Source organism: Calypte anna, chromosome 15, assembly GCF_003957555.1.
Source record: "Calypte anna isolate BGI_N300 chromosome 15, bCalAnn1_v1.p, whole genome shotgun sequence".
In the NCBI taxonomy this organism is placed as follows: Eukaryota; Metazoa; Chordata; class Aves; order Apodiformes; family Trochilidae; genus Calypte; species Calypte anna.
In genome coordinates this window covers 12,157,550-12,183,693 of record NC_044261.1, presented here as the reverse complement: position 1 = coordinate 12,183,693, position 26,144 = coordinate 12,157,550, and the positions used below count along the sequence as shown (strand labels likewise).

General features: G+C 45.6%; 1 protein-coding gene across 3 annotated transcripts in view; it reads right to left on the bottom strand.

Moving 5' to 3' along the window:
* TPCN1 (two pore segment channel 1) overlaps positions 1 to 26,144 on the bottom strand; it is a 49,720-nt gene that overhangs the window by 8,957 nt on the left and 14,619 nt on the right. For all 3 annotated transcript variants that reach the window (XM_030460363.1, XM_030460361.1, XM_030460362.1), the window contains 18 exons: positions 15,268 to 15,392; positions 12,608 to 12,784; positions 11,800 to 11,913; positions 11,401 to 11,531; positions 10,999 to 11,087; positions 10,532 to 10,566; positions 9,896 to 9,954; positions 9,031 to 9,130; positions 8,019 to 8,135; positions 6,999 to 7,123; positions 5,705 to 5,753; positions 5,466 to 5,529; positions 4,417 to 4,461; positions 3,378 to 3,434; positions 3,235 to 3,288; positions 2,117 to 2,189; positions 1,767 to 1,874; positions 478 to 549 (listed from right to left, as the gene is read on the bottom strand). In XM_030460363.1, coding sequence (XP_030316223.1) covers positions 478 to 549; positions 1,767 to 1,874; positions 2,117 to 2,189; positions 3,235 to 3,288; positions 3,378 to 3,434; positions 4,417 to 4,461; positions 5,466 to 5,529; positions 5,705 to 5,753; positions 6,999 to 7,123; positions 8,019 to 8,135; positions 9,031 to 9,130; positions 9,896 to 9,954; positions 10,532 to 10,566; positions 10,999 to 11,087; positions 11,401 to 11,531; positions 11,800 to 11,913; positions 12,608 to 12,784; positions 15,268 to 15,300 — 1,502 coding nt within the window. In that variant the 5' untranslated portion in view covers positions 15,301 to 15,392. The remainder of the gene's footprint in view (positions 1 to 477; positions 550 to 1,766; positions 1,875 to 2,116; positions 2,190 to 3,234; positions 3,289 to 3,377; positions 3,435 to 4,416; positions 4,462 to 5,465; positions 5,530 to 5,704; positions 5,754 to 6,998; positions 7,124 to 8,018; positions 8,136 to 9,030; positions 9,131 to 9,895; positions 9,955 to 10,531; positions 10,567 to 10,998; positions 11,088 to 11,400; positions 11,532 to 11,799; positions 11,914 to 12,607; positions 12,785 to 15,267; positions 15,393 to 26,144) is intronic.

Sequence of the window (26,144 nt, the reverse complement as noted above, 5' to 3'; positions counted from 1 at the left end):
CCAAGGTTTCCTTGCTCAGACCTCCTTCAAGAGAACAAGGATGCCCCAAACACCAAGCTCCTTCTGTCCCACTATTTCAGAATAATACTCTCAAGTGGCTGTCCTAAGGACAGGGAAACACCTGAGATTGATTATATTCATTCCAGTGCTCCTCCCAAACAGGCCTCTCTCCCCTCTGACCAAAAGGTGGGAATGGAGGAGAAGAATTAAAAAAGCCTTGAGTCTTTGTTACCTTCCTAACACAAAGGCAGGAGGAGGCCCAGGGTGCTGGAGTGTTGCTTATCACATACTGCTCCAAGAAATTGGGAAGGTTAACAAATCACTACAGCACAATGAGGAACCAGTAACAATCTATTGACAGATCACAGCATAAACAATTTCAACAAGGTTCAGGTCCAACAAGACCCTGTCCTGCCCCTCAGACACTAAACCTTCTCCCCCTCTCCCCACCATCACCCAAAGAGAAGAAGTTAGGACCTGGCCATCCGGGGGAACAACTCAAACATAGTGTCCAGGACATTTCTGTAGCGTTTCTTCAATTTAAATAGCCTGAAAGGAGAAGCCAGTAGTTAGTTACAGCACTGCAGCTTTCCTGGTGTTGTTGGAAATAGTTCAAGAGAGCAGAACAGTTCCCTGGAACTCCCAGGTGAACGAACAGGAAGGTTTCATGACACCAAACTCACTTGCTCAAGTAATCTCTGCTGACCTAACAATGCCCTGCTGTCCCCTCTGAATGGGTTTAACACTTTCAACCAAGTGTTTACAGGACTGGGGAATCTCAAGGAGAAGTCTGTCTTTGTACACAGTGTGATGTATAGATAGCTGTTTCCAAACAAAAATCATCAGAACTTAAAACTCGTCCTGTGTACAGGCTCAGGATTCATTACTCCCTTCCTCAGACACAAGCTTTTCTGTGTTTCCCCCATGACCCAATAAAAAACTGATGAAAGAAATCTACATTGTGCCTGCTAATTTAAGCTTTGGCAACTCCACCAGCCTTTACAGAGAAACACAGCTGCCAAACACAGGCTCTGGCAGGGGAGCAACAGAGAAAACATTATTCCCCCCCCCCCCCTGGAGTGTCATAAAGAGTTCTTTAAACCCTCACTGAAGAGCTAAATTACACTAGCTTGTTTATAACAAAACAACATTTTGCTTCAAATTCTTTCCCCTCACAGCTCTCAAAGCTGAAGGTACCCCTCTACTAGCCTTGGAATGAGAGGGTTAACCAGCCCCCTCTTACTGACCTGCAGAGAGGTTACAGGTCCCTGTCTTGCTCAAGGGGTGAGCTGCAGTTAGAGCAGGGCTGCACTTCACCCAAAGCAAGCAGTATCCTTGGAAAACTGTAATTTCTGGTAATTCAATGGAAATTACTAAACTGGCTGAGACTGTCTCACCCTGACAGGAGAGCTTTTCTCTGAACAGCATCAGACAATTTAGAGGAGGTATAAGAACCCCACGAAGGCAGACACAGGATAATCTGCCCCCAGTAAATCCCTTGATCTCTATTAGAGATCAGCTTAAGCTTCAAAGCATGGGGTTTCATATCCCAGCCCAAGTTTTTGTTAGTGTTCATTTTGATAACTCTTGCTAATCTCATTACCCCACACCATTCCTGTTTGCCATGGTCACATACCCACAGAGCAGTCCTTGCCCTCTCCTGGTAAGGAGCTGGGTTCCCAGCTGGACTGATGGAAAACAAGCCTGGCTGGTTCCTTCCCCACCTGCTCTCTGTGCCCACTCCCCCCCAGACCTTCCCATCTCACCTCAGGAGCTGAAGGGGTCTCAAGACCACGATGAAGTAGAAGGGCTCCATGTTAAATGCCAGTGCCATGAGCCCCAGAAATGCAAAAAGGGTGACAGAGAAGTCAAAGCTGGAAAGAAAGAAAGAAACAAAAAACATAAAAAGAGCAATGATTTATCACTAGTGCTTCAGCAGAGGAGAGGTACTTGGTCCTAACAAGATGCACGAGGCCAAGGGCAGTAGAATCACAACAGCCTGTTGGTGGCCTTGAAAAACTCACATCTTTGGTCTTTGTAACCCAACCCTTTTCATCACCTCTTTGTAACCCAACCCTTTTCATCACCTCTCTCCAAACCCTCAGTGGGTACTTACAGATTCCAGCCTGAGGACAGGTACTCCACAGGCCCCAGTCCAGTGGACTTGAGGAGCAGCTCCACACCATAGACTGAAAGATGACAGCATGGTCAGAAATCCACAGCACCACAGGCAGGGCTCATGCAAAGCTTTGCTCTCAAAGGTGTGTGGCACTTTATGCACAGGACTTTTGAACTTAGGTTCAACAGAAATCCCCTCCATCCTCCTATTCTCCTATTCTCAGTGACATGTCAAAGAGATATTTTCTTCCAAATCAACACTTTTTTCTGTATTCATGGAGATTTCTCCCCAGAGCAATCTACAGAACAGTTGGATTGCATGCCATAAATGCTGAGGCACAAGCTCTTATGGAAAAGGCCAGAAAGTCATGTAGGGAATTCAATCCTGCCTGTTTATTTTCTTCTGTCTCAGTGGAGCAAATCCACACCCCATAACCCAGCCTTCAAACTTTCAGAACAAGTGTTTTGAAGACTGATAGCCAGGGAAGCCTTGGAACTACCCAGCAGTCAAATAACTGGTTAGCAACCTCTCCTAGATTCTTCAAAGAGCCTCTTGCTGCAGTTTGAGCTGTACTTTGCTTCTCCTTGAGCAAGAGGCACTGGTAGGAGAAGGGAAGTGAATTCACACCACTGACAGAGTCCTGAGGCAGCACAACCAACCAGCATGTGAAGATGAAATTGCTGAAGGCAAAGGTGCATCCTCATGGAGGGATGAAGTTCAATTAAGAAAACTCAGCTCATCAGTTAATTCCTCTTCACTTTTCAGTCTTCTCCTCAGCTCCACACGGAGCCATCACAAGTCTGGAAGGAGCTCAGCACTTTGCAAACAAGCAAACAAGGCTGTTCTGCTCTCAGGGCTGAAGCCAGCTTTAAGAGTAAGTAACAGAGCAGCTTCTGCAGGGAGTGGCACCAGAGCTGTGTAACAGTGCCACAGGGCTCACATGGGGTCCCTGTGGGTGCTGACAAGCCCTGCCCAGGCACAGTGTTGCTCTAGAGGGAGTCTGTACACCTGTGGTTAAGTTTTCAAACTGAATAATTTTCTGGGAAACAGAGCTGTCTGTTCTCTGCCCTGCTGCTTATGAAACAACACAGCTCTGCTGGGAGGCATCAGCTTACTTGTGAGGAAGACTACGTAGCTCCATGGGACATTTCTGGAGAAGAAATTCCCTCCTGCAAGACAAATGAAGAATGTTTTTTAGCCTTCCCTCTTTTCAATCACCTAGCAGCATAGTCAAGAAACAAGCTGTGATGTTTCCTACCTTGCAGCATGAAGGTTTCAACAAGAATCCAAATTCCATTCACAGCCACCACAGTATCTGGAAAACAAAGGAAAAAAAACATAGCATATCCACTCCTGGGCCAGAGCACATCCATTTCCTAGGCTGAAAAAACCAGTACAATCCAGGCCATTGTTTCCAGGTCAGAGAACAAACTGAACTCATAACTTGGGAGAGTCTTCCACCCTGACTTTTCCAGGCCTTTAGCAGATGCAGTACCTTTATCTTCAGAAAGAAACAAAACCAAAACAAAGCTATGGTCTGAATCACACTTGATCATTTTTGTTCACACTTATCTTACATTCTGCCACGTTACTGCCTGCATATTTCAATTTCCTCCTAGTTCTAGAACAAGATCATGAGAACCACTGGGTCCCCACAGTGCAGGACAAAGCCCTGCTGGCTTGGATCTAATGATGATCCTCAACATTTAAATCCTCAGAACTGAAGGTGCAGGACTTCTCCTTTTCACACAGTTCACCCCACATTCTTTAGTTAAGGACCCCAATTTACAAAAATCTTCTCCAACAACCAAATAACACAAAACCTACTGAGTAGGAACATATAGTTTAGAACACTGCACCACGAGTAGGTCCTCTTTCTCTTCTAGAGGAGCAGGGAAGCATTCTCACAGGCAGTACAGTTGCCAAGCAATCCCTTCAGCAAGGGGGATGCTTGCACCTTCTCAAGAGCAGAGAGAAGAAGGTGGTTGACTGGCAATGCAGTTCCTTACCCAGCATCCTTCAGCTGCAAGATAAGACCCTCCAGGTCTGTGAAAGCTAACCACCAACCTACCCAAAAGCAACAGGCTGATTCCTACAAAATCAGACCCACAAGTAGTGAACCCAAGAGCCTCTCCAAAAGGCTCAGCACAGGGAGAGTCCAGGCTACAGCAGCAGTTGGTACGAGTATGCAGCTCCCCCCCTCTCTGCCAAAACTCAACAATTTGTAGACAACCAAAGATCTGGCATACCAGAGCCATGGGAACCCAGCAGAGAGGCAGCTGGTTACTTGTACTTACACATGGTGTACTGGAAGGCACGGGACTTCACCAGGATGTTGATGCCTGCAGGAAGGGATATATGACAAAATAAATGTTATCATCCATACCTTACACACAGATTGCTCTGCCTTCTCTTTAGAGATATTTCATACTGATCCTCAGCACAGAAGCTAAACAGATTATTAGCAAATTATTAACTTTTACTCCTTGGGACCGAGGTCAAATTTCTGCTAGAGAACTCCTCTAGGAATTTAGCAGCAATGGACTCTACCCCCAGGAAGCTTTTGTTTTCTCTCCATGCTGTGAGTGGTGTGGACAGAGGAAAATGCAGGTGCTGAAGCACTGCCCAAGTCTGGAATGAAACGTGCTGTCAGGGAGGGCTGAGTGCCTCAGCAGAGATGTGCAGCACTCCCACAGCAGCTGCATGCTGGGATCAAGATGGTTGGGATCCAACACTGAAAAAGCATTGCAGATAACTTCTTATTTCTGAATTGCCACATTCAGTCAGGAATCAGGACATGAGATAAATCACATTTACAAGCCAGATGACACTGATGGGTGTTTCAGGCCTCTTTCCCCTTCCTGAGCAGCTGCACTTGACCCGTACGAGTGCTGCAACCACAGCCTGGGAGATGGGAGCCTGGCAGCTTTTCTGGAAGTACTGTGGGCACTGCTCTGAGTTGCTGCCTAAGATGGTGGAGAAACTCTATGAACTCTACTAGATTCATCAGTCATAAACCCCCATCCAATCTCTGTGCTGAACAAGAAATACAGCCCTCTGACCCCGGGGTCTGGTTCACTACAGAGCTTCTGTCAAGAAGTCTCTTATTTTAAAGAAGTCAGGGTTTGGGTCTGGGCACAAGGAATATTTACATGACAGAAATCTTCCTTGGAGATTCTGAATTCAAGGCGCTGGCCTTGGAGGCTTTGAATACACAAAGAATGGGTTAGAAGACCTTCCCTCAGCTGTTTACCTAGGACAAAAGACAATGTCCCTTCAAAGGGGCTTGTCTTTGTAGAGAAATGCTCTTCCTGTTAGCTGAACACATGAAAACACAGCCTCTTACCTTTAAAAATAAGGAATGCTGTCCGTGGAAGGTCATCAAACCAGTGCTCACGATTTCGTTTTGCCTGAAGGAAAAGAGACACAATCAGAAGCAGCCAGGGCTACACCCAGACAAAACCTGTGCAGTCATGGTGAACACCTTATCCCCATCAGCTGCTTCCTTTAGATTACCTTCAGTTCTTATCCTCCTTCTCTTTAACCACACTCCCCCCCCTTCTTCTCCACCCAATAAATACTCACCTTCCATTTTAAGCCAACAACTTCATAGAAATTGTAAAAATCCTTCAGACTGCAAAACAGAAAGAAGCATCTGATCAGAGCCTTGGAGCTGATTAGATGCTTAATTGTCCTTGTCAGGCATCATCATCAGAGAGTCCCTGGAAGTTATTAACTCCTTATTAGAGCTGCAACAGCAGCTGATATAACTCAACCCTGACCCCCCCCCAGCCTGGTGGAAGGTTACTGATGACAATGGTCAGGACAGGCTGCAAAGCCCACCTTCCTTCTGTAAAGTCCTCAGAGGAAACTCTGACTCCACTGAACTCCAGAATTTTACCTCCCCAGAGGAAAAAGAGAAGGCTCAGAGAGCAAAGTCTGAGGGACAGAGATTGTACTGCTCTTCACAAGGAAGTCTTGCACTGTCTTAATTACTCACACAGCCCTTTCCTAAGGTCTCTGCACATTTTCTTTTCAAGGTAATAATGAAATTTGAAAAAGGATGTGAAAGCAAAGGAACTCATAAAACATGAGTGCCTCTCTAGGTGCTTCGGGTCAGGCTTGCAACAGCTTTTATGTGTCTGAAAGTGAGGATACTGAACTTCTCAGACTCTTACTGGTGTCATTAGGTGCCTAAACTTAAGAACTCAGTCTTTCTCCCTGTGCCATTTTCAATATTCCCCTGTAGCCTTGGACTTTAAAGGAGAAGCATCAGCACCACTTTCATCAGAGACTCCCCCAAGCCTGTCTGTGGCCAAAACAAAGGAAAAGAAGATTTCCTGCTGTAATTCCCTCTACTGCCATATTTGTTGGAGTTAGATGCACCCACCCACCAGAATGGTAATTCTCTGCCTCATAACACAGGGGATGAGAGTCCTGAAAGCACCAGCAGAACCAGATTTTAATTAACAAAACCCTGGGGGACACAGACAGCTGCTGGAAAAAAACAAAAAACTTGTTAAGCTGTGAGGCTGCACTGTGTGAAGAAATGCTCCTTGCAGGCTGTGATGCTGCTCCTCAATTTCTTGCTCCTCTGTTCTGGCAGGGGAGGTGGGAAGCAGAGGCTGCCTGCTGGCTGCCAGCAGAGCACTGTATCCACAAGAGGGCATGCAGGAACTCCAGCACCTACACAGAAAGCCCTCAGCTCTCAGGGTATCCACCCCACCCAAGCTCCCTGCTTCCCAGACAAAGGCTTTCAAGCTCAGAACTCTTCCCACATTTCCTTCCATCACCCCAGCCATTCTCTCTGGAGTGCAGCCTCACTTCAGAGAGTGAAGCCACCTCCCCTGCCCTGGGTGCAGTGGTGAGACCATCCTACCTGATTAAAGGAGTATTGCTTTGATTCAGTGCTTTGAAAGTGAGATATCTCTCCCTGGCACACATCCGAGGTTTGTAGAAGCGCAGCAGCCCTTCAAAGTGCTGGAAGGAAATTCCAGATGGCCTCTAGAAACAAGGGAATGTTGTCACAGCAGTGACAGAGGCACGGAGAGGATACAGGATTTAATTCTCAGTCTGGATTTTGTTTTAAGCAGGATTTCTACATTACCATAAGATGCCATTCTAACTAAGCCCCAGAAGTACCCTGAGCTTCACATTACTCTTACGTCCTGACCTTATCCCAGAGCACTGAGGTCAGAAAGCTCACCTGGCAGCCAGTCCCTCCCAGCAAATGGAGAGCTGCTCCATCATGTGCAAACTGTCCAAGCAGGCACCCCAAAGCAACAGCATTCAACCACTTTCCTTGGGAAATTAGGAGACAGACTAAGAGATTCCACCACTGGCACTTTAAAAAGACTACCAGCTATTCCTCAGGAGCTGAGGAATGGATGTGCCCTAAATGTGAACTAATCTACTAGAAGTGGGTTAGTTATTTTTGGGCCTTATTTCTCTTCCTGCTCCACAAGTTAAGCAAGAAACCAGCCCTCTCCTCAAGTGCTCTGTCCCTGTAAAGTGTTGTTTGTAGGTGAATTGCTTCTGCTTCTGCATTATTTACTCATGCAGCCTCTAGCAACCGTTCTGTACCTTCACATGGATAACCCACTCCTCCTCTAAGTACTGGTGCTTGAGAAGCAAGTTCTCAAGTGACCCACACTGAATCAGAGAGAAATCAATGATTGCATGCTCTCCAGAATGAACTTCACTCATTTTATCAAGACTTCCATAACGTCACATGGGGCTGAAATTCAGACTACTTCATTTTTTCTCCAGAAACAGATAAAAACAACTTGCACAAATGGAAAAAAAGCAAAACAAAACAGTAGCCTTTGCTGACTACGATTACAGTCAACAGGCACACTCCAGACCAGTGGTGCTGTTAAGCCCCCAGGCTGCCCTGTACCTGTCTGGTGATCAGCAAGCGGAAGGCGTGCTGGATGGCCGTGCGCTTGTGCAGCAGCAGGGACTTAAACTTCTTCTTCTCAATGTCATTGAAAGTGTCAAACACGACAGCCAGAAGCTGTAGAGAAAAGACAGGAGAATCAGCAAAGGCCTGTTGGCTGCAAGGGATCCCACAAAAGGATCACAGAAGCACACTGCACACACACTGATCTGCTTTCTGGAAGAGGTCCGGATGTGTCTGGCCTCCTAATGCTCATTAGTGGTTTCTGAGAGCCAAGGCTAAGCCCACAAAAGCATGCCAACAGAAAAACAACATCAAAAGGTTTGTTCCAGTGCTCTGATCTCTTCCTGGAAAGTGGTTTTTGAGGGACTCACACATCAATGGGATCTTTGACAACCACATATCAAAACTAATCCTCCATCTAGGAAAACACTAATAAAATCCAAGCCCACTGCAAGCACCAAATTGCTCACCCTGGGGTGCAGAACTCCCCAGCTCCTCTGGTAACCCTTTTTTTTTCCACTGCTCACATTCTCACCCGAGCTGGTCTTGGCCCTATCCCAGATGCTGGAAGAAGCAGAGCAGCCATGGTCTCACTCTGCAGTTATTAGCACTCTTCAAGTCCTGCCCTACTCAGTAATTCCATTCCCTTCAAACTGATTTACAAAGTGTTTCAGGCAAGCCCAGATAATAAAAAGCCATTTTACAATAAATAATTAAGACAGAAAAGGACAATAAATTTCATGCAACTGAGTATGTCACTCCAAGCATGATATTAATGTGAGAGAAGTTGAAAGATGCCCATATTATTCTGCTTTCTGTGATTTAGTTCAACTCCTTGTGGTTAAACATTAAAAGACTCCTTTTTGTAGCAAACCTGCCATTTCTAGATATATTCTGCCAAAGGGTCTCAGATTATTACAGAGCACTTTCGGAAGTGGGAAAGTTGCTGCTGGGCAGTGAGCTCCAAAGCCAGGCAGAGAGAAGTCAACTGCTGCAGCAAGAGACTCACCAAGTTCATGATGAAGTACAGCTCAATGGAGAGGTACACGATGAAGAAGACACAGGACCAGGGGTTCCGGGCATAGGATGGCATCATCACATCAGGAAAACTGCATCCAAAGAAGACAGAAGCTGAAGCACTAAAATAGTTGCTGCTGCTCTCCCCACTACCCATAGGCAAGAGGCACAGCTCACATCCAAAGAGCTGCATGTTTCTGCAAAATGTCTGGTTGCTCAAGACACAGAAGTTTGTGCCTAGCAACGAGCAGCAAGAACATGGAGATATCAAAAATGGGTATAAAAAGCACATTCCTTGCACATCCTGAAACCCAGATGGGCAAAGGGGGTTTGAAAAGTGGCTAAGGGCTGTGCTTTTGATACTCAGCAATGACAGCAATTGGTCTAAGTGTTACAACCTCAGATTTATTCCATCCTTTGCTAAATTCCTAATCTTCAGAGCTCTCCCTGACAGCAGATCAATATTTACCCACTTTTGTTATCCCCCTTTCCTAGCAGATAGGTGAACCCGAGCAGAGGAATAGAAGTTACTTCACAGCAGCAAACTGTTGGCTGACAAAGGAGCACAAACTCTCCCTTTTAGGACTAAGGCCTAACAGAACTCTTCCCCCCCTTAATTGCTCTCACAGTGATGAAAGTGGTCTGAGGTGCTTAGAGATAACTCTGTATCTGAGGTCACAGTCTCTGAAACCAAAACGAAATACCATTTCTTCCCATGCAGGCTGAACCAGGAAATCTCTCATATGGAGGAAAGGGGTCACAACTGGAGACAGAGCATTTCTACAAATAAACTCTTGGCTCTGCTAGACTTCACTGGGAACAAAGAGATCAGCTGAGCTAGAAAAGCATGTACTTACTTTGAAGTGGTCAAAAGTACAAAGAGATTCACCAGGCTGTTCTCTAAGGTATTGAAGTACTGAAAGAGAAAACTCCCATGACAAAACACATGAAGAATTTCATAGTGACATTCCACTCAAAAACCCACCCAGCCAGCCACCTGAATACAGGCACTTCTACAACTCCCTGGCACCTCCCCAAGGGAAAGGGTACCACAGGACCTGTCCTTTTTAAAGGTCCCTGAGAGATGACATGTGAGGAGTTAAAACAATTAAAAACTCATCTATACAGTTTTGTAGCAGCTACTTCCAGCAAGCTCCAGACATGTCAGCAGCAGGATCAGTGGCTGTTAGACTCAAATAGCCATAGTCAGATGTGTCTGAGCTTTCACAGAGGCAGGTGGCTCCTTTGACTGATTTAAGACACCAAGAACAAGAAACAACCCCTGGAATGCCCCTTTTGGGACATCCTGTCTTTGAGGAAGTTCTCTGCATGGTCTTCCTTCCCAGCAGAGGGTAACAGTACTGAGCAGCCTCAGTCTGACCAGCCAGCATCTGTCCTCCCCAGGAATAAGTTACATCTACACAGTGATGTTTGATCCTTAACCACATCAAAATGGGACTCAAACTCTGGTTGAAAAAATGAGGGATACTCACCGGATCTGAGTGGTTAGGAGAAAACAAGTAAAAACCTAGAGAAGAAGCAGAGAAGGTAGAGAAGAAGAAAGGGAGAAAGAACAAACAAAATTAAAACCTGTTTAATGTGAGGCAGCAGAGTGGTGAAGAGTCCCTGTTCCTGAAGAGAGGGGCACACTAAGCCTTGTCTGACACCAGGAGGAAGGAGAGTATGTGGGAGGCCTTCTCCATACAGATTTGCCAATATGGGTTACTGACATTTCACTGATCCTTTCAGACAGCAAAGTTTCTGGGGATGATTTGAGTTTAGGACTGGAGTAGGTGCACTACAGACACAGGCATTCATGGGAATGTAGGACAAACTTACAAGACTGAGGAATTGTTGATGGAAAAAGGAGCTGAAAACCACAAACACCAAGACTGTTTGTGTTGCTTTTGGACAATAACTGGTCAAGAGTGTCACTTCACCTTCCATAAATACAACTCACCTAGGATGGCAAAAATCACCATGAAGAAAAGCAGGAGGAGAAGAATGTCAATAAATGGTGGGAGGGACTGGAAGATCTGTCGCAGATTTCTGAAAAATGAGAAAACATCCATTAACTAATTTTTTTATGTTTTCTTCTCCAGGTTGGCAGGGAAAAAAAAACAACAGATGAAATTTGAGGACTTTCCTCCCCTTCCCACCAAGGATTAAAAGTAGAAAGCTAGCTACACTAAGATTGCCTCCAAGCTCCCTACCCAGGCACAGCACTCGTCTTAAACCATGATTACAAAAGATCTGATGTGAAAGACACTTATTTTCCCACTGATGCCTGCAGGGTCAGAGTGCTTTTCCTCCACCCCAGCCCCAGGTGTGCCAGCAGGAAGCCCAGCAGCTGCCTGCTCACCTTCTGACTGCCCCACAGTACCGACAGTCCACCAGGAAGATGCAGCGCAGGGCTCTGGTGATGCGGACGTGCGAGGTCTGGCGCACCAGCACCACGATGGCCTCAATGAACTGTACCAACAGCACACATGTCTGCAACAAAAAGAGGGGGTTTAATGAGAGGGCAGAGCTAGATAGTGTCTAGGGTCTCCCCTTTGCCTGTTGGGAAAGGCAAAGATCTCACTGACCACCCATTTATTTGGATACTTGAAGGATGGGAGGTGGCTCCAAGAGATCTCGCACGGATCGCTTGGCAGCTGGGACACGTGGTTAAGTCCTCCCTGCTGCAGTAGAAGTCATTTTTTAATGTGGTTCTTTAGTTTCTGAAGGTGAAACACAGACAACCAGACAGACAACTCACCTTCACCATAGTCCTTTTGTGCCTGATAAAGGTTTGGAAGCCCAGCCACCTCATCTTCATTGAGAGTTCAAAAACCACAACAATTAAAGCAAAGAGCTCCAGGGTTGCATGGACCTGTTAGGAGACAGTAAAACTTAAACTAGTGCTTCTGATTGCAAACAGCAGCACATTTCTGCCTCTCCCTTTCCAAGGAGCATGTGGATATGACACCAAACTGAGGACAGCTCTGTGACATGCAGAAAACCCTAAGGGCACTCCCAGAGCTAGCACTGCATGCTGTTTTATGAAGTTTCTATGTTTATTGCTTGGAGCTTTTATTAAAGCCTGTAGAGTTTTCCTCCATTCAGTATCAGCCCAGAATTTCCTGGAAACCTGTATCTCTTTTGGACTAGAATAGCACATCAAAAGATTGTATTGACACATTTGAAACATAAGGACTAGAAATCAGCAACTTGAGCAAAAACCCTTTGAAAAAGCTTGAAGCTGCAATTTTTTTAGTGAAATGCAGGAAGAAAAGCTGTTGGGCAAAGAATTTTCACATAGGGAAGGGTTTTCCCTTGAAACAGAGGCTCTGGATAACCACAGACAGGGTCCTGCACAACCTGAAAAATGGGAAGTGTTACTTTCATCTTGGTCTGTCCACATCAGATGAAAAAAAGGACATTCTGCTGCTCAACCAATGTACAGAACAATCCAGGTGGTTTCTTTCCTACTGCTGTTCCCTTCTTCCTCTATGTTTAGCCTCCTTTTTCCCTTACCCACCCATGCAGAAGAGGCAGACTTCTTCATTTTGCCCCAAAGTACTTACAAAGATGCCCAGACGGAGCATGGGAACAGCTGGAGCCTCGCAGAGAGACAGCAGGAGGAGAAGCAGGGCTGTGCTCAGCTCCATCAGGTAGAAAAGGTGATTGTGTGCAAAGAGGTAGGCAGCAAGTGCTTTGGCATTTTTGGGGTGAGTGAAGAACTTATCATTGTTTTCTCCTTCCTAAGGCAGCAGGAACAAAGAACAGAACAGTATTAGTGACTCTGGGCTCTATAACACAGCTTTACCTATGAAGAGCACAGATTTTTATATGGATTAGATACAATTCCCCACAGATTATTCCCCATTTACAGCCTGACATTGATCTGTTTATTGAGGAATGAACTCTGTGCACAGGGGACATCCCTTTCAGGGGACATCACAAGCATATTTCAGTAATGAAATTCATTAACATCCACAGACTCCTGCTTCAGAAACCCTTGAGCCTTTTCAAAATGAGGAAGAGTGCTAAAAGAGTTTATAAAAGTAGGCAAAGAAACTTTAGTCAACATCCCAACACAAGCACAGCACTTCATTTATTTGCAACCACTTCCACATGCTTACAGACTTCTTTGATTAGACTTCTGCAGGACAGAACACAAAAACACCCAGATAAGCTCCAGGGCACCAGGCTGACAGTTGCTCCTCCTTGCAAAATGTCTGGGAGAAAACACTGGAGCACACGTAGTGTTTTCTGCTTCAGGAATGTGAGAAGACAGACTCCATAAAAAATTAACAAGTCCCTGTGCTGATTTGTCATTCCCTCCTAACTAGGAAGCTTAATTAGCATTAAAAGGTCAGCTACTCCATCTTAAGAGTTTGCCTATAACTGATTTTTAAACAGCCACATCATTACTTATTTTTTACCTCTAGGACAAGACTTAGTTTGGAGGGAATTTACAGGGGTTTTCAGATTCTTCTCTTTCTTGAGTCAATGGTTTAAGCAAGGGAGCTTTAGTCACTCACAGGCAGCTTGCTGCCTTTTGGAGACTGTCACAAGAGATCATTTTTTACCTAGCTGGGACATGCAGGTGCACAAGTTGTTGTTTGCCAGTTTGTTTTGTTTTGTTCTTTCAATTAACATCTTTCCAAGCAAGCAATTACTGTCAGGACAGTACTACTCTCAAAGCAGAACAACTGTGATTGCAAATGGGAAGCAAGGTCAGGAAACAAGATCTTCTTGAAGATGTGAAGCATTCTCGAGATTAATTCAAAAGAGGGTTTCAAATATTTCTCATTTATTCATCTCACAGGCAAGCTCACATGATTAAGAACAAACACACACACAAAAACTACTGGGTCAATGAGACAGCTTGTGAGCAGGACAAAACCCAGCAGCCAGATCCATAAAACACAATCCTTCCCCCCTGAAAGAGAGAGCTAGCTTAGATCAGCAGGGCATTCTTATTCACGCCTGACAAAACCTACCTGCAGAATAAAAACCAGTCTAAATTCTGCCTCTTGGTAGCCAAGCAATTCAAAATGTTGCTGGACAGTAAAGTCCTCTTATTCAGATACGACACTCACCTGCAGCTACTCATTCAAATAAACAATCTGCATGTGCTTTAAGTTACCTCTACTTCATTTCAAGGACACTGTCATTGCCAGCACTGGTCAAGGCAGCAGCAAGAATAATCTGCAGCAGAAGAGCCAAGCCTGCTGTGTACATCCCCATCAGGCTCAGCAGCAACTCAATGACCCTTTGCAGAGCACCTCCAATCATCAGGACTTCAAACAAAAGCCTTGTTACACTGTCAGTGCTGCTCTAGCATATGATTAAGATGAAGCATTACTGAGGTTTTAAAGCCTATCAGGTTTTAAATTGTCAGTCCTGTGGAGTGGGAGCAGGAAGGAAACAAATGGTTTCAGTCACCTCACAGTGGCTGGAACAAAAAACTTAACTGGGTCCAAAGCATCTCAAGATGCAATGCAGAGACTTTGAAAGGGAATGAAGGAGGAAGAAAAGGACAGTAAAAGAACCAGCAACAATTTCAGACTGGCCAGCTCTGGGAGAAACTCAGTTTTGGTACCTAATTCATCACACCAGACTGTATGGTGATCATAAAAATATTATAACTTTGTTGAAGTAATGATGGTGTTTCTATAACAGGAGCATGGTGGGTTGGTTGGTTCGATTGTTTGTTCTTTCTGATTAGGATAAATTTCACTCCTGAACTGTTCCTGATCTCAGCACACTTCCTTGTAGAAATCAAGACTTCTGTCTTCTCATGTCTTACATGACCTGAAGGGCTTGGCTGGTGCTAAATGAACACCCCAGGGCCACTCACCAAATCTGTAGCAAAGGCAGGATCAGGAGCAGCAGCTCCAGAACATGGGATGTGACCTAGAGAATGCTGACCATTCACCCCAGAGTGACTCAAGAGATAAAATTATTATCTATGACAAGTTAAGGAAATCTCCCTGGTAAGGTGACAGACCTGAACATGGGCTGAATCCCTATGGTCCTTGTCACTGGGAGATCTGGGTGGCTTGGTCAGTGGCTCCCAAATTATTTGCCAGAGCTGATCTGAAGACAGGTCCACTATCTCCCCACTCTTCCTTTGCAAAGCACCGATTCTTTAACCTCAAACCTGAAGCTCTTTGTTTCTTATAACCCAGTTTTAGAAGCCCATTTTTCACTCAACACAGCAAAGAGCAGGGATCACCTGGAGGTAGATTGCTGCCTCTTGGTAGTTCATTTCCCAGTTGTGTCGGGCAGAGCTTTGCTGTGCACAGCAGTCCCCTGCAGCAGGGCTGGATGCATCATTATTAACATCATAGCTCCCTCCATCTGCAACAGGAGAGTAAGACAAAAAAATATTTAGAATTTAACAAGCTGAGATTGATCAGGAAGCAGGCAAAGAAGCTGGGACCACAGATAAGAATCAAGAGGTGGTACCCAGGAAACTGGCAGCTTGTACACAGAAAAAAATTGACTCTTGCCATGTAGGAGCTTTTCAGAGGCACACTCAAACTCAGCACTTCAACACAGGAAGGCTCCCAGAAGATCCTCAAAAGAGACAGCATCCTATTTGAAACAATAAGCAGGTCTCCTTTCTCAGGAGCTCTGTGCTGTCATGTTCACAGCATCAGCAGTCATACATTATAAACAGGCAGCTAACAGAATTCTCCAGGGCTGTCCCACCCACGAAACAAAAGGGTGCCTGTAGAGAAACAAGATAAACCAGGTGCCTTGAGTTGCCAAAGAGTGGGTGTGAGTCCACCTGTGCCTGGTTAGGGCAGGCCCCTGTTACCAGGGGGCCAATAAAGGTGGGATGGGACACATACCCACAGAGAGAAGCTCACTCTGGTGCGAGGCCATGGAGAAGTCAGCAGCTCATCGAGCCTCAGGAACAAGAAAGGCTCTTCCTGCTACAGGAACTCTGCCTTTTCACACTGAATGGGAGGAGAGGCAGTGAGGAACAGAGTCCAGGACTAGCACAGGCAAGGGCCAGCAGCCTGGGCACAGTAGCTATATAATGCAGCAGCAGTCAGTCTCTTTTAGAAGAAAGTCTTGCTTTTCAGAGTGCTGCAGAGGCATTAAACAATGAGTCTCTACAACACTATTTGGTGCAGACAAGGACCTGCCCCCCTCTAATGAAAACAAACAGCAAGATTGATTTCCAGTTCATACCCCATAGATTGATTTGGAAACCTTGTGTGCCTGTCATCAGTACAGCACTATAAAACAATGAGCATTTTGCACCAGGGTTCATTAAAATGTCAATTAAAAAATACAATTCTATCACAAAAAGCAACTTCCAAGCATAGCTCCACATCCACAGTGCCCTTCCCAAGGAAGAGCTCTGCAGGACATTTACATAAACTCCAGAGTACTTGCTATTTCTTGCATTCTGCAGCCTCAGTTCTATTAAGATGTGAAAACCATGCATGAGGACAATTATTAAAAAAAAAAACAAAACAAAACATCACTGAGTTTCTTCTTCTTCTGCCCTGGGTTTTTCACTTTGCACCTTTGGCAGAGAATACTGACCCCACAGAAATGAGAACTGGTCAAGGCCATGCAGGAAACCTGTGCTGAAGCTGTCCACACACTCAGGTCTCCAGAATTTTAGTCATTACCCAAACCACATGGCTGTTCCTGTTCTCAGCAGATGCTTCCCTCCTCCAGTGCCTCGTGTTCCCACAGTGGGTGTGTGTAAAATTGATCTTGCCAGTGCAAAAGTGCTGATTTCCCCCTTTTTATGAGCAATGAAGCTGTGATGTGGTAGCTTGTTCTGTCTTATGAGAGGTGGGGGGGAAAACTGACAGTGAGGTGGTTCTCCTCTCTCATTACAGCATGATGAAGATATGCTGCCCCTCTTTGCTGTGGCAAAATAACCCTCATTAAATCACTGATCCAGTCCTTCTAGAGCACCCTCAGGAGAGGGGAGAGAGTCCATGCAAAAACTGCACTCACCAAGAAAAACAGCACTGCCTGACAGAGACAGAAACCTCTTCACCAATGCAGAGCCACAGTTGCCTTTCCCACCTTCAGATCAAATTAAGATAATATTTAGCTGGGATCTGCAAAGACTTTCCAGATTGCATACTCAGATGGCTGAGAATCCTGCAGCATTTAAGCCTATTTCTCTTCCTTGCTTCCCCCATAGCCTTAAAATACCACTCAAAATCTGGATCAGTGTTTGGATGAGGCTCATGCCTCCCACACACCCCTTTTACACCTCGAATGAGCACAGCTCTCGGGAAAAGAAATGAATGGTAGAGAGTTAATTTATCCACAGAACAGAATGCTAGTCTTCTGGGTCTGTTTGCCTTTTAACTAAAAAATGCAAAAATCAGAAACTTTACATTGCTCTAAAAAATTTTAAAATGTTTAAAATGTTTAAAATTTATGAAGCTTTCACTGTGTCTGTGTTTCAGAGAGACAAACTCCCTCAAACTGCAGCCTGGCAGCAAAAACCTTTGCATTTAATGCTTAAGAGAGTTGCTGAAGGAGCAACACCTTCCTCAGAGCCTGGACTCGCTGTTGAAGACCTTCACTGCCCAGAAGATAAGTATTTTGCCATGCTCACTCCCATCTTAACAGATCATTTGCTGCCAGATGAAACATGCTCAGAGACCTCAAGCATCCTCACAGATGGGCACAGAGCCCCCAGACACCCCCAAACTTTGCTGAGGGGCACAAGCAACTGGCACATCAGAGCAGAGGGCATAACCACATCTTCTGAAGATGCCCAGAGGTCTGTGTGCCATCACCCACAGCTCCTTTGTTATCTGGTGGCTGGGCTAAGGTTGCAGAAGGCACAAACGAGTTTCAGGACTTTCCAGAACTCGCCTTGAAAACACAGCAAATATTCAGAGAAAATCTGAGTGTGATTCATCTCACACAATTCAGGGGATTGGAAAAGCACAGAATCAACACCTTGGCTGTGCCAGCTCTTCTGGGGAAGAGGGATATATTAAGCAGGTTGCTTACCATATTACCATGTTATTGGAGCACTGCAGCAGATACAAAATTTCAGAACATTGAGCCATACTCATGTCAAATCACTGAAGGTTTGCAGCATTAAAAAAAGCACTGTACCCCACCAAAAGATGCCAAAACTACCTTTAACCCCAAAGCAGTTCTTTCACAAAGACCAGCCTCTCTTGGAAAAGAACACTAGGAAAAGATACACTGCAATAAAAACCCAGGACCCCTCTCTGCCTCTCACACAGAGGACTCACAGCTGGAACACAAGTCTCAGTGAGATCAAGGTTGCAAATACAAAACAGCACTCAAAGATGCAAATTAGAAACAAAAACCCTCGCAATTCCACATAACCAAGATGCTTTCCTCCTGTCTAAACCAGCCATCATCTTTCTAAGCACAGACTACAGAAAATATACGGGTGAAGTGTTCCAGTGGGGTGCTGCATTTTGTAGATCAGCTCCTTCCCCATCAGGTGCCAGAAGGTTGATCTAGCATCCCCTGGGCAACAGCATCATCTGGGTAATAAATAATAATAAAAATAATAATAAATTTGAAAAGCAACCCCCTGCCTGTTTGTTTGGCAGCCCTCCAGCTAGCTAATTTCCTCAGCTGCTCCCATGATAACAATGACACAGACTAATGCAACCACAGCTCGTGCCGCAGAACATCCCCGACGGCGTTTACCAGTCGTACGGAGCTCAATGAGATAGGAGGACCTCTCCACGGGGCTCCCGTAATCCTCCAAGTAGATGGCAGGCTGCTCTCTCCACTGCATGGCAGCCCTTGGGAAGCAGGCAGGCTTTGTCTTCAGAGTTGGGAGACAAGTCAGGGCTGAAGTTACTCCCTCCCACCCGCCCCTCCGAAAGCTGATCCTCGATTTCGCGGCTTCCTCAAGGGAAAAGCCAAGCACAAAAGAGTTTGCTCTCTGCAGAACTAAACGGGGTTGGTTTTTTTGGTTTGGTTTTTTTTTTGGGTTTTTTTTCCCCTCTGAGGAAGGTGGCTCAGGCTTCAGTTAAATCATTTCCCTATCTCTGTTTAGCTGCAGGATGTTCCTCAGTGCAAGTTGTTGGAAGGTTGAGCTGCGGGATGAAGAGATTTCCAGCACGACGCCCTCCTTTCTCACCACGCTCCTGTACCATGATCTCTTATTTTGGCACAGAGAAGAACATGCTCACCAGAAAACATCAACAACTCATGCGAAAGGAGTCAAAGTGCTAAACAGTGACAGTAAGGAGTCTTGGCCCCCCACCCCCCAGCAATAAAAAAATAGATATTTGTGAAGTTCACCATACAAGGGGCGTGACAAAATAAATGAACTGAGCTGTCCACAGATGGCAAAGCTTCCTTCCACACTTGTGTAACTTATCCCAGACGTTCCCTGAAAAGGGAGAGAGGGAGGTGAAAAAAAAAAGAAAAAAAAAAAAAGAAAAAAGAAAGAAAAAGCAAAACCAGCTGGCTGCTTACACAAGGCATCCGGAATGATACTGCCGGGACTCCAACAATTCCATTCAGTGCAGCAGAGCATGCTCCTGTGTAAATAGTTTCCATATGTCATCATTACAATAAAAAACAAACAAAACAAAACCAAACCACAAAAAAAGAAAGGAAGGGAAGGAGCATAAACTCTCCAGAGCCCAAACTTCACCCTTTGTAAAAGAAATTCCCTGCTTAGTGGAAAGAAAACCTCTCCCCTGGCTGAGCAAGCAAACAAACTCCTCTGGTTTGAAGGAGCTCACACGGCCACAGGGACCTGGAGGCAGAGCCAAGAGGGGAGTGAGGGACAGAAAACATCCACAGGAACCAGGGATAAAACACCCTTCCCAGCCAGGCTGTTGTATGCCAACCTAGAGTAAGTTTGGACATGCACTGTTTCATCTTTGGGGTCTGCATTTCTTTTAATAATAATTTTTAAAACCCAACAAACTCGTAACCTCCTGCAAATTCAAAGAGTTATAAACAAACTCTACAGGGTAGCTCTTCCATTTGCCTCAGAGCTCCCCCAGTCTGTCTCTCATTAGCCTGTTTGCCAGATGCTCTGCTTTCTAGAGAGCACACACTTTTTATGGTTTTACACTGGAACAGACTGAGATGCCTCTAATTAGCTCCTTGGCTGACTCCAAAGCCACATGCCTCTACTGGACTTACCAGGGCTTTCTCCTAAAAGGCTGAGGAAGCTCTTGAAGGAGCTGCTAGTTGCCAACCTCTCCAGGTGATGCAATTTTAGCAAGTACAGCTGGGATGAGAGAACTCTACAAACTGTGTGGAAGGCAGGGCAAGTGGCACAATTCAGCATAAATATTCTTGTAGTTAAAACTGCCACTCATACTCTTTAGACATCACATGTGTAGTCAGTGTAAGACAGCAATACATAAGTCACTCATCTAATGAGCTGCATGTGCAAGTAATATATCTCAATAAGTGAAAAAAGAAATGCCAAGGACACTTCAAAGATGGGACCCATCTTCATTCACAGTGTTTTACAAGCTTCCTGCAAGTGGATTCACCAAACAGAGCAGCAAAGAAGCAAGCAAGGCATTATCTTCCACAGTCAGAAAGGGTCAAGCTGTCCAGGGTACATGCTCCAGGCAGCTCCAGTAACCATCTCAGGCAACAAGAGATGTGCCAGCTGATAAAACACTCCACCAGCAAGTAGGCCACAGACGATGAAGAGGACACAGAAAAAGGAGCCAAACTGCCAGTTAACCATCAGCCCCTACTTAACTAGTCTGGTACCAACATTGTCCTTTCTTTCCTTCTTGCAATCTGGCTCCTAAGAACTCCTGTCTTGCACTCTACCTCCACCTTACAGTTATTATTTCTTCTTTGGAAAGGCACAAACCCTGCTAGGGAATGCACTTGCATGGCTGTTTGTGGCAGCACTGTCTTTTTCTATCAGACCTGGACACGCTTCCAGGAGTGGTGAATGGACACATAGATGCCCCTGAAGCTGAGCAAACACTGCACAAGTTTTCTGCAAGAGTCCACACAGACATGTGAACTGAGCTTCCCTGTTCCCTGGCAGGCTCCAGCCCCTTTCCAAGCAGGGAAGAGAGCCCAAAGCAGTGTGGGGGTCACTCAGTCACAGCCCCTCACTGCAGTGACTGCTGCACTCTTTAACTGGAGCCATTTCTTTTCAGGCTTTGCATTCTGCACTGCCACACCACCTCTGGCCCTTACATCACCCACCTGGGCTGTATTCATATCTAATGACCCAAACTCAGCTAGTCACAAAGCTCAAGCTTTCAGTTAAATAGAACCAGGCATCCAGCAACATTGAATATGTGCCCATGGATGAAGGAAGATCCCAGCAGCACCAGAGCTGTCCTTGGGGTTCCTGGAGCTCCTGACCACACATAAAAGATTAGTTCTGGAGCAGGATCCCCGTGCTGGCTAAAACTGCTGGATCCCTTGGCAACTTTATTTCCTGAGGCTGCAGTCAGGATGAACAAAGCTGCAGAAGGAGGAGACCACTTCTCTGTCAAAGACAACCACAAGTGCTCCTCTCTTCCTGAAAGCCCTGGTCAGCTGAACTGTATGGAATGCCCACTACAGAAGATGTAAATCCATTAAAAAAAAAAAAAGGAAAGAGGGTGGATGGGTCCCCTTCCCCAACACAAGCTGTGCAGGCACCTTCAGTCCCAGAGTCAAAATTTTAGCAGTACTACAACACAATCCAGGCAAAGCACAGAGGCAGCTCTGGCCAGGAAACAGCAGGATCCTAAAGTCTATGTTGGAGTTGTACCAGCACCAATGGTGCCATTTTCCCTTCCAAGTGCTTACATGCCTCCAGAGAATTTATCATCTCTCCCTGCTCCAATGCAGCTGATAAGAAACTGCTGCTTTTCTTTCTGAGTGCTGAGGCATGAAGATGCGTGCATTTGTCTCTTCAAGGCCAGACTCACCTACCCGGGAGAAAGCAAGCTGGAAGCTGCCTGGAAAAGCACAGCTGGTTTGGCACTCAGCCACACATCTCAGAGGTGGGAGAGACAGAGAGTGAAATCAGTGCCTGTGATGCCTGGCTGCCAGCTCAGCACCGTGCCAGCAGGAGCGTGGCAGGACCCATCTCTGCAGCCCAAAACATCCTAGCGCCCATTCCTGTTTTCAGGGAGTGTTATGGGGAGGAATTTAACAGCCATGAGGAAGCCTAGACAATTTACTATCTGTTTACTGCCGAGGCAAAACAGGGCATTTCCAACAGAGTGCAGTACCAAGTCCTTCTGTTGCAAGAGGACTAACACGCTTCCGAGTGTTTCAAGTTGGCATCACTGAGTCGTGCTCTTCCTTAGAGACCATGGCACAGCAGAAACATATGCAGAGGCCTCAGGGTTCTTTGTCTTACTGTATTCTCACAGCACTTGCTTGCTCAACAAAGTCACTTCAGTTTCCTCTTTACCACAGAAAAGTTTTTTTTTTCAGAAAATATGGATGTTGCCACTTCCCCTGGGCAGCATCAGGTGGCTGAAGCCCTCACCCTGACTCAAGAATCCAGCCAGTTCCTCCAGCACCAACACCAGCTCACTTCATGCTATCATCCACCACACCACAGGGAGCTGAAGCCACATGAAGAATGAGCAGATGTCCCTCAGCATGGTAAGACACTTTTTGTGTATTATTGCCTCTTATCAACCACACTGCCTATCTTCTTGTATTGAAGGCAACTGAAGCCCTGCACTGTTTAATCGAGGGACTGCGGTATCCTTGCTGACATCTGCACAGCACACATGTAGAAATCCTAATGCACAAAGCTAAAGACAATGACAGGAGAGCTCAGGGGTGGTAGGAAATTGTTTTGTCTCAGTGGAAGCCATGCCTCCAGCCGGCTCTTGCTGAGTGGGTCAGACCCAGAATTTCATTAACCATTTGCTCTGTGGCTCACTAACCCTTCCAAACAGGGGGGTGAGCTCTGACAAGCCATTTGGATGTTTACTTCCTGCACCACTCATGGTAGGGACAAAAAGAGACATTAGTCAGGAACAAAGAAGAAAAATATGTAAAAGGCTTATGAGAAAATAAAGATGAGGGTAATTTTACCTCTCTACACTCTCTAGATGGGTTGTCGGAGACCCTCGTCTGTCTGCTGTGTCTCTTCAGGGCACCTGCTCTCCTTTGATCTCAACCCCAAGTCACTCTGGGACGTAATTTTTCTTTATTTTATTTTTTTTTCAATGTTATGTGAGAAGTTTTGCTCAGAAAATGTCTGATTGCTGGACAATTTTCCTTCCTGGATATGTAGCAGCAAGATGAGCAGATCCCTCTCCTTTGGGGTGTTTGGGATCCACAGCCAGGTTAGCAAGAGATTTCAGCAGCTGAAGACAAACTGATGGGTGGCTTGTTACCCTCAGAGAGCCCACCTTGTCCTGACAGCCTCCCACAGCTCATGTGTACACCAGACCACAGAGCTCCAAAGCCTCTGCAGCAGTCAACATGAAATGGAGGAGGATCACTCCTTAATTCCCAGCTGCATCCTGCAAGAATAATGTTACCTGCCCCACTAGCTCTTGCTCCTCAGCTGCACTGCCTTCCAGCAGCTCAGGCAACCCACCAGATGCCCAGGCCCTCTTCCACAAAGCTGCTTTGTGCCAGAAGGGTGACTAAATCCTCATACATGAGCAAGTCCATGAAAAGCTATCAGGAGTGCCAGAAGCAGGCAAGTGACAGTCTGAGGCTGTCTAACTCATAGCTGCAATGGCAAAACAAGAGCAGTTTTAATCATGAAAACTCACCTCAAAGGAAAGGTTGCAGTAGGAAAATATAATTAAGAATCTTGTTTGTGCCAGTTCCATACCCTTTACTTCTGATCCTAACAAACAAACCTCCACACCAGAAAAAGGAGAAGTCAAAGCCACAAGAAAAGGATCAGCCTGGCATTACCCATCCTTTTAGCAACCACTATGGGTTATAATCTTGTTGGTCTGATCATATCACAGCAAGAAGGACTTTAGAGACACAGATAAAATTATTCTGTAAGTGGAATTAAATACCTGAGCCATTGAGGGGCTCTATGTAACAACTGATTTTGGATGGAAAAAGCAATTGGAAATAATTAAGTTTTTGCTGGAAACAACAAAGAAGAGATGAGCTCTGCCTAAGGCTGTGGCTCATCAGAGAGGTCAGACATGAAATACACACAAATACACACATAATTCAAACTTTTTGAGGAAGTAACAGAAAGGGAAAGAGACAATATCAGAATCATTCAGATATGGCATTTTCTTTAACACATCCTGTTACACGGGGGAATTTCCTTTTTTTGTTCCAAAAAGAGAAGCCAATGCTTCATGGGCTTCACCATGTTAAAGATTCTCTTTAGTGCTGGTAACAACACAATGTCAGCATTTGTAAGAGCACCTTCCTCATTTAAATTCTCCAAAGCAGGGCCTTTGGCTTTCCCTGCTGCAGTTTGGCAAGCTGTTCCATTAAGCTGCAATCTGGCCTTTTTTCCCCCCCAAGAGCAGTGTGCTGCCAGCTCTGGCTGCCTGGCTGCCAGCCCCCAGCAGCTCTCTGGGGAAGTCACAAAGTTATCAGAGGGGAGCTGAGAGGAAAAGCTTCCCTGTTGTGAGAAACCACTGCTGGTTTGGGCACCAAGCCTCCCGTGTGGCCAAGCTGGACCAGAACAAGGTGGGAAGTACCAAGGTATGTGCCACCTTTCTGACCTAAGGAGAGAAGGAGAGCAAGAAAATGAGAGAAATTAAGTCAAATAACAGGATGATGGGAGAACCCTAATGCATTACCAGGACAGGCTGAGACCTGACCTACATTATTTATTGTATTGTATTGTACTAAGAAGTCCATAATTGTCTTCTATGGTTTTAGAACAAGACTCTGCCACACAGGTTCTGTGTAAATACAAGGCTGCCAAGCCTGCTCCACCTTCTCACCACTTCTCAGCCAGGAAAGGGAAGCTGCCAGCTTCAGGGGGAGACAAATGGAGAGGAATGGGGAAAGCCCCAGCCTCTAGTGCTGTGTAACTGCTCCTCATTCACATAAAAACAGGACTTCTGAAATTACAGCTGGCAGGAACTGGAGAGGTTACATGTCAGGACTGGGGAGGAAGGGAGGAGTTAAACCACTAGTATGACACCACAAACCAGCTGCCAGAGGGTTTTCCCCCTGATTGTCCTTACTTCAAGTCCTACAGTCCTGATGCAGAACCACATCTTCAGAATATGGACAATTTTGACTTCCAGCACTGCAGAACTCTCTACATCTCCTACGAAGTGGTTCCAAACTTTAACCACACTGTCAAACACATGTCTTATTCCTTGTCTGAATTTCCCCAGCTTCAACCAACAGACACAATTCCATTGTGACCCAGCTGCTGCAGTCACCTTCAAGCCTCTTGCATGATGAGCAAGATCAGAAATGGCTTCTTTTTTTTTTCCCCTCCCCTTACAGATGAGAAAGAAATCTTGCAGCTGACAGGCAGACAATACCTGACCCCTGTGACACTCTCTGCTAAGCACTAACCAGTCCCAATAACCACTTGGACTTTGAGACCCATCAGTCAGATGGCTTGCAGAGCCATCAGATACACAGTGGTGATTGCTATTGGTAATTTCCTCAATCAAAATGCCACGCAGTTGCCAAAATAAATATCTTCTCAAAACACTGTCAGTCCATCTTGCAACCTCACAAGTTCATATGACACTCACTTCCATAAACCCGCACTGATTGACATGAAAATCCTTTAAATCCAGTTTTTGGAAGAGCTCCTGTGGAAGAGCTCCCATTATTTTGCCTGGAAAGCTTGTTTGGCTGGCTGGCCCACCATCCCCTGTTCGGTGCAAAATACTTTCTGGGGCTGGAAAAAAAAAAGTCAGGATTACAGCAATATTTAGCCTGCCACAGCTGCACCCCTAAGGAAAAATCAGAAGCCCTCTGCTGGTTTTTAAATGCCTACCTTTAGCATCAGCTGTTTATTCTCTATTTACTGTAGGAATGGAAGAATAGATCACACGATGACCAGGTCACCTGGCTTTTCACCAGATACAGAATTCATACAGTACTTCTTGAGCTCCCTCGCAGCATTATCGACCAGTGTTCAACCCTGAATTCCTAACAGGCCAGTAGCACTTAACATGTCTTTTTATTTCTCACATCCTGCAG